Source organism: Aotus nancymaae, unplaced genomic scaffold (assembly GCF_030222135.1).
Source record: "Aotus nancymaae isolate 86718 unplaced genomic scaffold, 86718_ANA_hifiasm-v0.15.2.pri h1tg000012l, whole genome shotgun sequence".
Classification (NCBI taxonomy): domain Eukaryota; kingdom Metazoa; phylum Chordata; class Mammalia; order Primates; family Aotidae; genus Aotus; species Aotus nancymaae.
Genome location: NW_026988423.1, coordinates 23,595,798 through 23,610,247, shown reverse-complemented (window position 1 = coordinate 23,610,247; position 14,450 = coordinate 23,595,798). Strand labels below are relative to the sequence as shown.

Below are 14,450 nucleotides of genomic sequence, written 5' to 3'. Positions count from 1 at the left end.
ACACCACCACCCCCAGCTATTTTTTTTATTTTTTGTAGAGAGGAGGTCTCACCATGTTGCCCATGCTGGTTTCCAACTCCTGGGCTCAAGTGACCTACCCCTCCTGCCTCCCCAAGTGCTGGGATTACAGGTGTGAGCCATTGTGCCTGGCCTTGTCTCACAGATACTAAACACAGAATGGCTTAAACCTGCTACTCCTGCAGGCTTCCTCTCCTCACCACTCACCTATTTGCTGCAACCAAAAACCTGAGTCATTCTTGTCTTCTCCTCCTGCAATCAATTCTATTGACTTGTTTTTTCTACTTCTGTGATATACCATCAAATTGTTCTTCTGTCTTCATCTTTACTGCCACTAATACTCCATCTGGCCTGATTTACCGCAGTCACCCCCTCATGGGTCTTCCTGCTTCCATGTTGGCTTCCCCCGGACAAGACACTTTCGTGAGTGGCTAATTGTGATTAACAACCACAACAACAAACAGGTTATGTCAGTTACTTCAACTACTTTCTACTGTACTTGAAAAAAGTCCAAATCCTGTCATCGCCTAGAAGAGCATACCTGGTCTAGTCCCTGCCCCTCTCCCAGTTTCACCTTGGACCTTTCTGCCCTTGTTTAGTGTATTCTGTCTTCCATGGTTTCATCCCCATTTTCTCAAAAGGCCAAGATGTGTCTTTACCTCCAGGGCTTTGTCCAGTCCAATGCCTCTATTAGAATGCTTTTCCTTTCCGTTCTCCAGTGTGGCTAACTTCTCCCCATACTACAGGTCTTGGTTAAAATGTCACTTTTTTTTTGAGTTGGAGTCTTGTTCTGTTGCCCAGGCTGGAGTGCAATGGCACGATCTCAGCTCACTTCCAACTTCTGCCTCCGGGGTTCAAGCAATTCTCCTGCCTCAGCCTCCCGAGTAGTTGGCATCACAGGCACCTGCCACCATGCCTTGCTCATTTTTATATTTTTAGTAGATATAGGGTTCCACCATGTTGATCAGGCTGGTCTTGAACTCTTGACCTCAGGTGATGCACCCACCTCGGCCTCCGAAAGTCCTGGGATTACAGGTGTGAGCCACTGTGTCCAGCCTAAAATGTCACTGAGAAAGGTTCCTCTCTGATCTCCCCTCCAATCTAACTTAGATACCAATACTGCTTTCTCTAACAATAACCCAATCTTTTTTGTTTTTGAGACAGAGCCTCACTGTCACCCAGGCTGGAGTGCAATGGCATCATCTCGCCTCACTGTAACCTCCACCTCCCAGGTTCAAGCAATTCTCCTGCCTCAGTCTCCTGAGTAGCTGGGATTACAGGCATCTGCCATTATGCCCAGCTAATTTATGTATTTTTGTAGAGATGGGGTTTCACCATGTTGGTCAGGCTGGTCTTGAACTTCTGACCTCAGGTGATCTGAATGCTTCAGCCTCCCAAAGTGCTGGGATTACAGGTGTGAGCCACCAAGATCAGCCAATAACCCAATCTTTACCTAATATCTATTACCATTAGTGGTTTGGTTTAGTATCTTTTCATCTAGACTGAAAACTGTGCGGAACCATTTGGGTTTCTTTGCTGTATCCCTAACACCTGGCAAGGTCCTAGTATAGTGCAAATGCATAATACGTAAGTGTTGAAGTCCAGGCGCGAATGGCTCACACCTGTAATCCTAATAGTTTGAGAGGCTGAGGTGGGTGGATTGCTTGACCTCAGGTGTACAAGACCAGCCTGGGCAACATGGTGAAACCCCACCTCTACTAAAAACACAAAAATTAGCAGGATGTGATGGCACGTGCTTGTGGTCTCAGCTACTTAGGGGGCTGAGGTGGGAGAATCGCTTGAACCTGGGAAGTGGAGGTTGCGGTGAGCCAGGATTGCGATTCTGTCTCAAAAAAAAAAAAAAAAAAAAAGATCACGCCTGTAATCCCAGCTACTTGGGAGGCTGAGGAAGGAGAATCACAAAAAAAAACAAAAAATTTTATTAATTGATAAGTGAAAACTAGGTGCAAGTATAGGAGTTTATTAGAGACCAAAGTGGGCAAAGGCAGATTTTTCTCAGTCCCTTTTTCCCCAAAGGCTGTATTTTGTTTTGTACTTTCCTTTTGATTTGTTGCATTTTGGATCCACTTGCAACTTAAACCTGATGTTGGCCAGGTGTGGTGGCTCACGCTTGTAATCTAGCACTGTGGGAGGCCAAGGCAGGTGGATTGCCAGGGCTCAGAAGTTTGAGACCAGCCTGGGCCATGTGATGAAACCCCGTCTCTACTAAAATACAAAAATTAGCCAGGTGTGGTGGTGCACACCTGTAGTCCCAGCTACTGGGAGGCTGAGGCAGGACACTTGAACCTGGGAGGCAGAGGTTGCAGTGAGCTGAGATGGCTCCATTACACTCCAGCCTGGGCAACAGAGTAAGACTCCATCTCAAAAAACAAAAACAAAAACAAAAAAACCCCCTGATGTTAACAAGAATGTGGACATCGATGAGGTTGTATACAAAGTGCAGATGAGGTGGACAAATTGAGGCCAAATCAGATTTGTATTTTTAGTAGAGACGGGTTCATCATGTTGGTCAGGCTGGTCTCGAACTCTTGACCTCAGGTGATCCACCCACCTCAGCCTCCCAAAGTGCTGGGATTACAGGTGTGAGCCACAGTGCCCAGCCAAGATTATCTTCATAACCTAGAAAAATGGAAATGGCTCCAAGATGCTTTAGAAGGCTGTGCATTTTCCTCCTTTGAGGCAAGAAAAGTACAGACTCCCTTTGCTGCACAGCAGGCACCTGCCCCATTGCCTCAGGAGCATCTGTCTGTCAGCTGAAGGCATCCCATCTCCAACCTTGGAGTTGAACTCCACCTCCACCCTTAACCCCATCCTCAGAGACCCCACCTCCACAGACACACACACATACACACACACAGAAGGCTGCTGAGGGTAAATTTAATAAAGTATTAACTGGTTCTCCCTTCTTGGGGTTAGAGGTCAAAGAGAAAGGGCATCATATCTGTAAGAAAAGGAGAGAGTTCAGGAGTTTATGCTTCACAGTTGCTGTTTCCTAGGCCTGGGATGCTCTCATAGCAGGTGATCTGCTTCTCTCACTCATGGCTCAAATGCCACCTCTTCTCTGAAGCCTCCCTGCACTGCTCCAGGGGAAGTGTAAGTCCTCTTTGCACATAACCTCTATTACTGTACTTCTCACATTGTGTGCTCACTATTGCCTAGGCTGCTGGGCTTGGTAAGGCCAGTTGCACCTTAGTTGTTTGCCCATGGATTCCTGCCACATTACCTCCCACACTGGTGGGGGAGGTCTCATCTCAGGCAGGCATCACCTGAGGGTCTCAGATCACTGCTAATCTGTTTCTTTTTTCTTTTCTTTTTTTTTTTTTTTTGAGACAGGGTCTCACTCTGTTGCCCAGGCTGGAGTGGAGTGACGCAATCTCAGCTCACTGCAACCTCCACCTGCCAGGTTCAAGCAATTCTCCTGCCTCAGCCTTCCAAGTAGCTGGGAATAACAGTGTGCACCACCATGCCCAGCTAATTTTTTGTATTTTTAGTAGAGATGGGGTTTTACTGGTCTGGCCAGGCTGGTCCCAAACTCCTGGCCTCAGGTGATCCATCCACCTCAGCCTCCCAAAGTGCTGGGATTACAGGCATGAGCCACCGCACCCCACCTTATCTGTTTTCTACAGAAGATGCCCCCCATGGTGTGACCCAGGCTTCCACACTCAGCTTTGGGTCACGAACTTCAGGTCTCCTCCCCTTGGGCCCACGCACGACAAGGCTTCACACCTGGCTGGCTCATGCACTGTTGGATACTTTCCAGCCGAGTGGAAGCCAAGGCTCGGGCCTCCTCCGCAAAGCGGCGGTGTCCCTCCTCAGTCAACTTCCAGAGGCAAGATCGAGGCCGTGTGCTGGCCCCACCCTGCATGCTGCTGACAGGCACTTTCTCAAAGCTGTCTCGGAAACAGAGATTGTGACGGATGGTATTCTTCCAGCCTTCTGGGGCTGTCCGGAAAAAGGGGAAGTGCTTTCTGTGGACAGGGAGGAGAGGTAAGGAAAGGCATGATATGTTTGGGGAATGCCCTTTTCTGGAGCATGTTCTACCCAGGGGCAAGGGGCCTCAGCCCTTCTCTCCAGGGGGATAGTAGCAAGTTGGCCTGGAGCTGCTCTTTGCTGACTGAGAACATGGCAAAGCGTCCACATGGTGCATGGCTCACCTGAGCCCTCCCTCCGAGGACCCAGGGCTTGGACCACAGCATGAACAAAGCAGAATCAGGCCAAGCAGCTCCTGTAAGAGGAATCTTGGTTGAGGATGGACCACTTGAGGATTTGTATCCTGAGACATGAGGCACTTCTAACACTGGGAAAGGGCCCAAGAAATTCCCTCCCTCATACTCCTGTGCGCAGAACTATCTGAGCTAAATGGAAAACCCTTCTCAACTAAGCTCCCTGGCCCCTGGGGGTGCAGGGAGCTGTGCCAGGCAGTCCAGTTCTAGCAGAGACAGGTGGGGAACTATTGGGGAAACCTGACTTTAGACTGGCTGATCATCAGAGGGATGGTGGGGAAAGTGTTACCTGACCCAGGTGAATTTATATCTTAAAAGAGAACCATACCCAAAGAGCACTGAAAACTAATTTAAAAAAAAAAAGGGAGAACAAAAAAAAGAACTAAGGCCACAAAAGGTTGGAGGATTTTTTAGATGTGAAAGGGGGTGGGAATGGATATGTTCCTGTACATATGTGGGGACAAATGAGCCTGGGAAAAGGGAACTGGGAACATGCTCCTCCTCTCAGACCCAGATAGGGAACCCAGAGCCTGGGATGGATTGGAAAGCATCAGCCCGGGGCCCTGGCCCCCACTTCCCCCTCCTCACAGGGCCCCTGGCACATACCGAGTGAAACTGTAGATCTGTTGCACGTTGAGGCCACAGGGGGGACTGTTTCTTAATGCCAGGGCAATTAGGTGGAAGTAATTGAGAGGGGGCCGGGACCAGAGCCTCCCCGCCTGGCTGCTGGCTTGCTGAAGCCTCTGACTCTGGAGGCGGGCCCTTTCGTGAGGGGATGGGAGAGCTACAGAGGAGCTGTCTTCCTGGTCCTCAGCCTCCTCCTCTTCTGTGAGCTAGAGGAGCACAGAGTAGGAACTGGTCCTGACTCCTCGGCCTCTACTCCAGGGTGCAGTGGCAGGAAGGGGGGTGGTCTAAGGCCACCATCTGGGCTTCTCCCCAACCCAAGCATGTAGGTAGTTTCTGAACCCATTCACATTTTGCTATGACTTAGAGAGCAGAACTGTGACGGCTCTTCCCCATGCCCCTTACCTACTGCCCAAGTCCGGCTCCCACCCCCAGAAATCCATACCTCCCAGATGCTGGGGGAAAAGGCAAACCGCTTCCGAGGGGGCGACCACTCGCTGGAGGACCGGGACAGCGATTCCACCCCTGTGGGCTCTGAGCAGCTGGCATCTTCCTCCTTCTGGAATGGCTGAGAGGAGGGGAGCGTGCTTGTCGGATCCTCCCTCTTCCTAAGTCCTGGGACCTCCAGCTTTCCAGGGGGATACACGATGTTAGGGTTTACCCACATCCACAGATTGGGCTCATAATCTGGACCTGTGCAGAACAAAAGGAGATTGTATGCCACAGCCCACTGACTTTGGGTGCCCCCAGTCTCCAGCCCAGGCCACAGGAACACATCAGAAAACTCAATACTTACCATCCTTATCAGGGTTGGGTTTTTTCTCTAGGGGTAATTTTGGTGGCTCAACAATTCGGAGTTTATGCCTGTCAACTGGCAAAAAGAAAGAGAAAGTCAAAACATCCTAGGATATCCCTTTGTGACCCTAGGATTCTAGACCTTAAGGCTTCTCTGGGAGAAGGTTGTGGACCCTGCCTGGGGAGTTTACATCACATTCTACTGGTTTTCCCTTTACCTCTCTGACATTCTCACTCCCCTCTGCATTCGTTTCTTTTCACTCTATATATACTGTCCCTGAATGATCTCATGCATGCCTGTGGCTTCAGTTAACACCTATAAAAAAATGTAGAGCTCTCAAATTTTCACCTCTAGCCTAGCCTTCTCTGCTAGCCTTTAAGGAGAACTACCTACTGGATATCTTTACTTGGGTAGTTCACAGGCACTTCAAACTGGTTTCTAAAACTGAATTCCATCTTCTTGCTCTTCCTTCTGTATTCCTGTTTTCTTCTGAGACACAGTCTCACTCTGTCGCACAGGCTGGAGTGCAGTGGTGTGCTCAAGAGATCCTCCCACCTCAGTCTCCCAAGTAGCTGGGACTACAGGTGCATACCACTATGTCCAGCTAATCTTTGTATTTTTTTGTAGAGATGAGGGTCTCACTATATTGCCTGGGCTGGTCTAAAACCCCTGGGCTCAAGTGATCGTCCTGCCTCAGGCTGCCAAAATGTTGCGATTACAGCCGTGAGCCACCATGACTGGCCTTCCTGTAATCTTTTTTTTAACAACTGGTAATTTATTAAAATAGCTGATTTAAGCATCTGCAATGGTGACTTCCACCTCAACTCCTGGCTCAATACTGATGGAAGTAATATGCTTAACAATCTCAGAAGGACTTTGCAAGTCAATGAGTCACTTGTGGATTCTCATCTGGAAATGATCCCATGTCTTAGAACCTTCATCACAAGGAGTTTTTCTTGTAGTGATCTCAAAGTCTTGGTAGGCATTCAAACTGGTCCTTTCACTTTGAGATTCTTTTCCTTTGCTCCTCTGATCAAGTCAGCACACCCCTTCTCCAGGGATTTTACATTGCGGCTCATAAGAATGATTCGAATTTGGTGAATTGCCACCTCTGGCTCCACAGGTTTTTTTCAGTATCCTTAAAAGCCTTGGCTGCTGTGTGGCTTCCTGACTAACTTGTTCCTCAAGAGAGTGAACAGGGTAAGCCAGGAGCAGGAGCGAGTGGATCCACAATCTGCAACAACTAGGACCATGTCTTCCTCAAAGAGTTCCTGTAATCTTTGTCTCAGCAAATGGCACTGGTTGTTCAGGACAGAAACTATTTTTGCCCCCTCACTGTCCCTGTGAGTATCATTATATTACAGATGAATCTAGGCTTTTGTTTGGGAAATGATGATACACTTATTGGAGAACTCAGTAATTAGAGAGGATGCCTATTATGTTGCTAATATTCAACGTAGTACTCAAAAAAGGAAAAAGTAACAAAAGACATAAAACTTGGGGTTTTTTTTGAGATGGAGTCTTACTTGGTTGCCCATGCTGGAGGGCAGTGGTGTGACACTGGCTCACTGCTATCTCCACCTCCCAGCTCAAGTAATCCTCCCATATCAGCTCTTAAATAAAGAAAAGACTTGAGCCAGGCGCGGTGGCTCACGCCTATAATCCCAGCACTTTGGGAGGCCGAGGCGGGTGGATCACGAGGTCAAGAGATCGAGACCATCCTGGTCAACATGGTGAAACCCCGTCTCTACTAAAAATACAAAAAATTAGCTGAGCATGGTGGCGCGTGCCTGTAATCCCAGCTACTCAGAAGGCTGAGGCAGGAGAATTGCCTGAACCCAGGAGGCGGAGGTTGCGGTGAGCCGAGATCGTGCCATTGCACTCCAGCCTGGGTAACAAGAGCGAAACTCCATCTCAAAAAAAAAAAAAAAAAAGACTTGAACAAAGACTCATAATACATACTATTAAGATGCCAGTTACCCTCAAAATTAATCTATAAATTTTATGCACATATTATAGTACAAAAATTAAAGTCTGGCCAGGTGCGGTGGTGTGCACCTGTAAACCCAGCACTTTGGGAGGCCAAGGCAGGTGGATCACTTGAGGTCAAGAGTTCGAGACCAGCCTGGCCAACATGGCTCCATCTCTACTAAAAGTACAAAAAATTAGCTGGATGTGGTGATGCATACCTGTAGTCCCAGCTACTTGAGAGGCTGAGGCAGAAGAATCACTTGAACCTGAGAGGCAGAGGTTGCAGTGAGCTGAGACTGTGCCACTGCACTCCAGCCTGGGTGACAGAGCAAGACTCTCTCAAAAAGCAAGACTCCTATGGTTAAAAAAAAGAAAAAGAAAAAAGAAAAAAGAAAAAAAAGCGAGACTCCTCAAAAAAAGTTCTACATATTAAAAATCACCATAAGCCAAAAAAAAAAAAAAAATTAATAGCAAAACTTCAACCCAAATTTCTCAGTTCTCTAATATATAGAGAGCTCCTACAAATCAGTATGTAAAAGGCCAACACAAACTTACAAATGGGCAAATAATATGAATCAGCATTCACAAGGAGGGGATAACTGAATGGCTAATAAGGTGCTCAGCACTATTAGTAATAAGAAAAAACACAGTAAGATAATGAGCTAACACTTTACATCAATCAAATCGACTAGAATTATAAAGATAATACCAAGTCTTGAGAAATATGCAAAGGAAACAATCTCTTATTATACTGCAGTTCTGAGTATCAACTGGAACAGCCATTGTTAAGCACAATCAGGCAGAACTACAATGTACTATAGCTTACTGTCTGCTCTTGGATGCCTATATTCAAGTTAATAGAGGAACTTAGATACTAATCAATCTCCATTGTTACCATCATCTACTGACCTCCTGGTTTAGCTCCTGACTTACTGTCACTCTCCAACATGACTCCTGGCTTAAATCTTGGCTGTTGGCCAGGTGTGGTGGCTCATACCTATAATCCTAGCACTTTAAGAGGCTTAGGCAGGCTGATTGCTTGGGTTCAGGAGTTTGAAATCAGCCTGGGCAACACGGTGAAACCCCATCATAATAATCTAGCCAAGTGTGGTGGTGCGAGCCTGTCTGTAGTCCCAGCTACTTAGAAGGCTGAAGTAGGAGGATGGCTTGAGCAGGAAAGAGGAGGCTGCAGTGAGCCACGCTCTCGCCACTGTACTCCAGCTTGGGCAACAAAGCCAGACCTTGTTTCAAAAACAAAAACACGATCTTTGCTATTTATTGAACTCGTCTCAGGCAAATTTGACTTCTACTCTACTGTAGACACTCCCTCAGTCATATCCTAAACCAACAACTGCAACCTCTCTGTAACCTCATTTATGCACCATATAAAAAAGCACCACCTTGTGTCTTTCTGGCTTACTCCCTCAACCCCAGCTAAGATCCCACTGAGATCAGCAGTCCACTGAACTATGGTTTTGGCACACTTGTTTGGCAGAGTTGGATTTAATCAGGGTTGTGGTTTGGCCAACAAAGTGCTTCAAGGAACCTGCATAGTATTTGACCATGAGATTCACAGTAGTTGAATAAGGGTGGACACATCAAGTGACTGAAATGGTGAAAAGGTGATAGGATCAATGGACTGGTATCTCAGTGCGAACCAAGGATAATGTCTCTGTATGTCCATGTCTTGCTTTGGCACAGATACCCCCTGAGCTTTTTCAAGGAAAATGTTCCACAAATCTTCACCTCTCTTTCCTGTGTCCCTAATTTTTGTCTTTGTTGGGTCATTCTCTTCAGCATGCAAACTTGCTGTTAATTCTCCCATTTTAGGGACCAGGTGCAGTGGCTCATGCTTGTAATCCCAGCCTCTTTTGGAGAGCTGAGGCTAGGAGGATCACTTGAGCCCAGGAGTTTAAGGCTGCTCAAGTCTGCAGTGAGCTGTGCTGGTGTCACGGCACTCCAGCATGCACACCAGATGGAGACCCTGTCTCTAAAAAACAAAAAGAAAAAGAAAAAAATTCTCAGGAGGGGAGCGGTGGCTCACGCCTATAATCCAAGCACTTTGGGAGGCTGAGGCGGGTGGATCACAAGGTCAAGAGATCAAGACCATCCTGGTCAACATGGTGAAACCCCGTCTCTACTAAACATACAAAAAATTAGCTGAGCATGGTGGCGCGCGCCTGTAGTCCCAGCTACTCGGGAGGCTGAGGCAGGAGAATTGCCTGAATCTAAGAGGCGGAGGTTGTGGTGAGCCGAGATCGTGCCATTGCACTCCAGCCTGGGTAACAAGAGTGAAACTCCGTCTCAAAAAAAAAAAAGAAAAAAAAGAAAAAAATTCTCCCATCTTGTTTCCTGTTGAGGGACAACACATTGCTTCTACTTTGTCTCTACTTCCCCTCCTTCCATTCTTTTATTTTATTTTTTAAAGATGGAGTTTCACCATGTTGGCAAGGCTAGTCTCAAACTCCTGACTTCAGGTGATCCACCCGCCTCGGCCTCCCAAAGTGCTGGGATTACAGGCGTGAGCCATGGCCAGCCCTTCTTTCATTCTTAAACTCCCTCCAGTCAGGTTTTTCATTCTACCACTTACCAAAACCACTAACCAGGGACCTCTGCTTAGTTAAATCCAGTCATCACTTATATTCTATTCATCAACCACCCCCTCCTTGAAAGGCTTTTTCTACTTGGTTTCCAGGACACCACAGACCCCCTAGTTTTGATTTTCAATGGTCTTTTTTGCTCTCCAATCTCTTTACAATGGACTGCCCCTAGGGCTCAATCTTGTTCCTCCTCTATTCTTAACCCTTAAATTCCACTCATATACCAAAAGACCCAAAATTAACATCTGCAGTCCCCACCTCTCTCCAGAACTCCAAGCTCATCTATCCAATTGCAGACTCAACACTTCTTCGATGTCTACTAAGAATCTCCAGCTCAGCACATCCAGAACAGAACTCCTGATCTTCCTTCCTAAACCTGTCTCCCACTCACAGTACAAGGCAATGCCATCCTTCCACTAGGTCAAAACACTTTGAAAGGCTCATACTCAATTGTCTGTCTTACACACCATATCCAATCCATCAGCATATCCAGCTGGTTCTCCCTGCTGCTAACCTGGCCCAATCTACCATCATCTCTTGTCTGGATTACTACTGCAGCCTCCTAGTCTCTGTACATCCACAGTCTACCCTTGACACAACAGCCAGAGTGCTTTTTTCAAATATAGATCATGCAGGACTAGCTGTAAGGTGTTTTAGGCTGGCTGACAGTGCAATGGACGCCATATTAACCTCTGTGACCTGCACGGACACTCCAGATGAGTTCTTGGAAAATCTAAAGTAACCGGAAGACCGAAGAAATGATCAACCCCTGCGGAAGAAATGATCAACCCCTGTGGCACCTACTTAACGTTGAGATATTATCTATTGTTCCTTATTCCCACCCTAATTGATCAGGCCATAGAACTTTACAACCGACCTTGGCCAACCCCTATGACCCCCTCCCAGCTTGCAAAACACTGCCAACTGTAACTTCTGTAACTTTCCACTGCCCACTCCAAATCTATAAAACCAATTCCTATCCCACTGCCTTCAATGACGCCCTTTTTCCGGCCTCAGCCCGCCTGCACCCAGATGAATAAACAGCCATGTTGTTCACACAAAGCCTGTTTGAGGGGTCTCTTCATTCAGCAAGTGCATTTTAACACTAGCCACATAATTTGTAGGGTCCAGTAAAGAAAACATGGCCGGGCACGGTGGCTCACGCCTGTAATCTTAGCACTTTGGGAGGCCGAGGTGGGTGGATCACCTGAGGTCAGGAGTTCAAGACCAGCCTGGTCATCATGGTGAAACCCCATCTTAAAAAAAAAAAAGAAAGAAAAAAAAGAAAACATGGGGCTCCTTGTTGAAAAATTAAAAATTTCAAGACAGTGATAGCAGAGTATTAAACCAAATACAGGCACCTAGGCAACTGCACGGGTCACACACTCATGAAGTAGACCCTGAGAGCATGTCACTCCTCTAATCAATTTGGGAGGTAGGAGGATTGCTTGAGTCCAGGAGTTCAAGACCAGCCTGGCAACACAGAGGGGACCCCCCCAACCCCCACAACCTCTACAAATAATAAAAAAGTTAGCCAGTGTGGTGCCCCATGCCTGTGGTTGCAGCTACTTTGAGGACTGAGGTGGGAACACTGCTTGAGCCTGGATGTAATTGTGTCACTGCACTCCAGCCTGAGCACAAGAGCCCATCTCAAAACCTTAAAACCATTCCTTATCTGACTCAAAGTCAACCCTAAAGTCCTTAGAAGACAGGCATTCCTGCTCTCAACCATACCCTTCGGAGCTCTTTATTTACTGTCATCCAGCCTTACTGACCTCCTTACCACTTTCCCTTCAAATACCCTCTAGGTGCACTCCTCCACCTCCCGCCTTTGTAGTCCCAGGTACTTGGAAAGATGAAGCAGGAGAATCGCTTGAACCGGGGAGGTGGAGGTTGCAGTGAGCCGAGACCACACCACTGCACTCCAGCCTGGAGACAGAGTGAGACTCCACATCTCAAAAAAAAAAAAAGATACGGAGAATTGGCCTTAAGTAACTGTCAAGTCTTTACTCAAATATTATATTCCCAATTAAGTTCAATCCCACAATCTTATTTAAAACTGTAGTTGTGGCCAGGCACGGTGGCTCATGCCTGTAATCCCAGCACTTTGGAAGACCAAGGCAGTCGGATCACTTGAGGCCAGGAATTTAAGACCAGCCTGGCCAACATGGTGAAATCCTGTCTCTACTAAAAATATAAAAATTAGCTGGGCAGGGTGGCACATGCCTGTGATCCCAGCTACTCAGGAGCCTGAGGCACGAGAATCACTTGAACCTGGGAGGTGGAGGGTGCAGTGAGCCGAGATTGTGCCACTGTGCTTGCATGACAGAGTGAGATTCTATGTCAAAAACAAAAAACTGTAGCTGCCACCACTCGCTTCCCCTATTCCTGAGTCTACTTCTCCTGTTCTTTTGCCATCGCAGATTATCACATACTATATGATCATACTATATCGCATACTATATGATCTACCCATTTATCATGTGGATTATCTGTCTGCCCCTAGTAAAATGTAAGGTTCCTTGTCTGTTTTGTTCACTTGTCTGTTTTGTATATCATGAGTGTCTAGATCAGTGCCAGGTCAATTGGAGGTGCAAAATACTTATTAATGAAGAAACATGTGAGAATGTCCACTAGCATGAATTATGGTGGCAAAGAGTTGGAAGCAATCTAGGTGTAAAGAAAATTAAAATGTAAAAGGTGGGATATGCAGCCGATAGAATAACAACAATAATCAGAAATAATGAACCAGGCCTAAATTTAGCAACCCAAAACAACAGCTCTCAAAACCAACGAGTGGAGAAAACATACGTTAAATGGATTAGGGTTGGTAACGGGAAGGGTGGAGGTAATGGAAGAAGGAGTGGAGACTTAAGGGGCAAAAGGAAGAGTTAAAGCCGGGGGCGGAGGCTCAGGCCTACAATCCCAGCACTTTGGGAGGACGAGATTGGCCTGGACAACATGGTGAAACCCTGCCTCTACTAAAAATACAAAAAGTAACAGGGCGTGGCGGCGCTCGCCTGCAGTCTGGGCTACTCGGGAGGCTGAGGTAAATCGCTTGATTCCGAGGGGGCGGAGGTTGCAGTGAGCAGAGATGGCGCCACTGCACTCCAGCCTGGGCCACAGAGAGAGACTCCGTATTAAAAAAATTAATCAGGAAAAAAAGAAGAAAGTATAGAGTTAATCCAAGGGCCTTGCAGGCAAAAAGGTACCAGGAATGTGAGGCGTGATTACCTCAACTCTCCACACCTGAGGTCCAAAAAAGACAAAACCTAAAAGATCATGATGGTCAACCAAGCATTCGGCAAGTACGGAGAACTTCTAGACGTCAGGCAATATATTAGAAATACAGCCATGGACATAACGATTGGGCCTGTTTTTTTAAGAGACAGAAAAGTAACTGAAATATACAGTATGGCAAATGGCGACCAGCGCCATTGAGAAAAAAGCCAGAAGAGGCCTTAGAACGTTCTAGAAGCCTGGCGGGTGACGTAGAGTTGAAAGCCTCGGTTTTTAGGTGAGACCAGCTGCCCTTGGGGAGCTTCCAATTAAGGCAGGAAAGAACCCCCCCAACTCCCAAGTGGAGTTCGCGAGTGGGGGTGGGGCGGGGGCGGAGGAGCGAAGCCTGGGGGCCCCCCTCAAAGCCTTCCCGGGAGGTGGGGGCGAAGGCTGGGTAGCCGCCCCGCCGCCATGCCCAGTCCCCGCCGCACCCCACCCGCTACTCACGTTTCTGCTCGGCTAAGGGGAGGTGAGTTGTGGTGGAGGCCAGAAAGAGCTCATTCCCCATGTCCCAGTCCAGCAGTCCCGGGACCTGGCCATGGAGGCTGGCCCAGAAGTCGGGGTTTTGGAGCTTCAGGTCCACTTTCCTGGCGGGCAGAGGCGCTGCGACGAGGAGTGGGGGCGTGGAGTGGGGTCGTGGCGGCGGCTGAGGAGCGACCCTCGCAGGCGCCTCCTCAAATGCGCGGGCTCCTATTGAGTGAGCTTGGCGGCAGCTCAGGTGTGGAGGGGCCCTTTTGACGCCTTTTATCTCCTCAGGACCGCTTCGAGGAACGCCTAAGAGGTCCCTCCTCAACCCTGCCCCTTGCGTGCTGGGGGTCAAGGACCTAGGGATCCGGAAGGGAGGTACCCAAGAGCATCTTCCGCATCCTCGTTTGTCCAAGCCCCTTGCCACTTATTTCAATGAAAAGGCGTCATGGT

General features: G+C 47.8%; 1 protein-coding gene and 1 pseudogene across 1 annotated transcript; both read right to left on the bottom strand.

The window, feature by feature from the left end:
- Positions 1-2,900: 2,900 nt before the first annotated feature.
- On the bottom strand, positions 2,901-14,214 carry FOXR1 (forkhead box R1). Its single transcript, XM_012470349.2, has 6 exons — positions 13,980-14,214; positions 5,683-5,757; positions 5,332-5,579; positions 4,869-5,095; positions 3,766-4,007; positions 2,901-2,980 (listed from the first exon to the last, which is right to left on the bottom strand). Exons 1-6 carry the CDS (start codon positions 14,038-14,040, stop codon positions 2,952-2,954), a joined length of 882 nt encoding a protein of 293 aa, XP_012325772.1. The 5' UTR covers positions 14,041-14,214; the 3' UTR covers positions 2,901-2,951.
- LOC105729643 (small ribosomal subunit protein uS10-like) lies at positions 6,461-6,809 on the bottom strand (annotated as a pseudogene).
- Positions 14,215-14,450: the final 236 nt, after the last annotated feature.

Excerpts from the sequence above, each read along its gene's own strand:
- FOXR1 (XM_012470349.2), bottom strand. The coding sequence starts at position 14,040 with ATGGGGAATGAGCTCTTTCTGGCCTCCACCACAACTCACCTCCCCTTA. Across the intron at positions 5,580-5,682 it reads ACCCAACCCTGATAAGGATG|GTCCAGATTATGAGCCCAAT; the intron begins GTAAGTATTGAG and ends TGTTCTGCACAG. Across the intron at positions 2,981-3,765 it reads ACAGTGCATGAGCCAGCCAG|ATATGATGCCCTTTCTCTTT; the intron begins GTGTGAAGCCTT and ends CTTTTCTTACAG.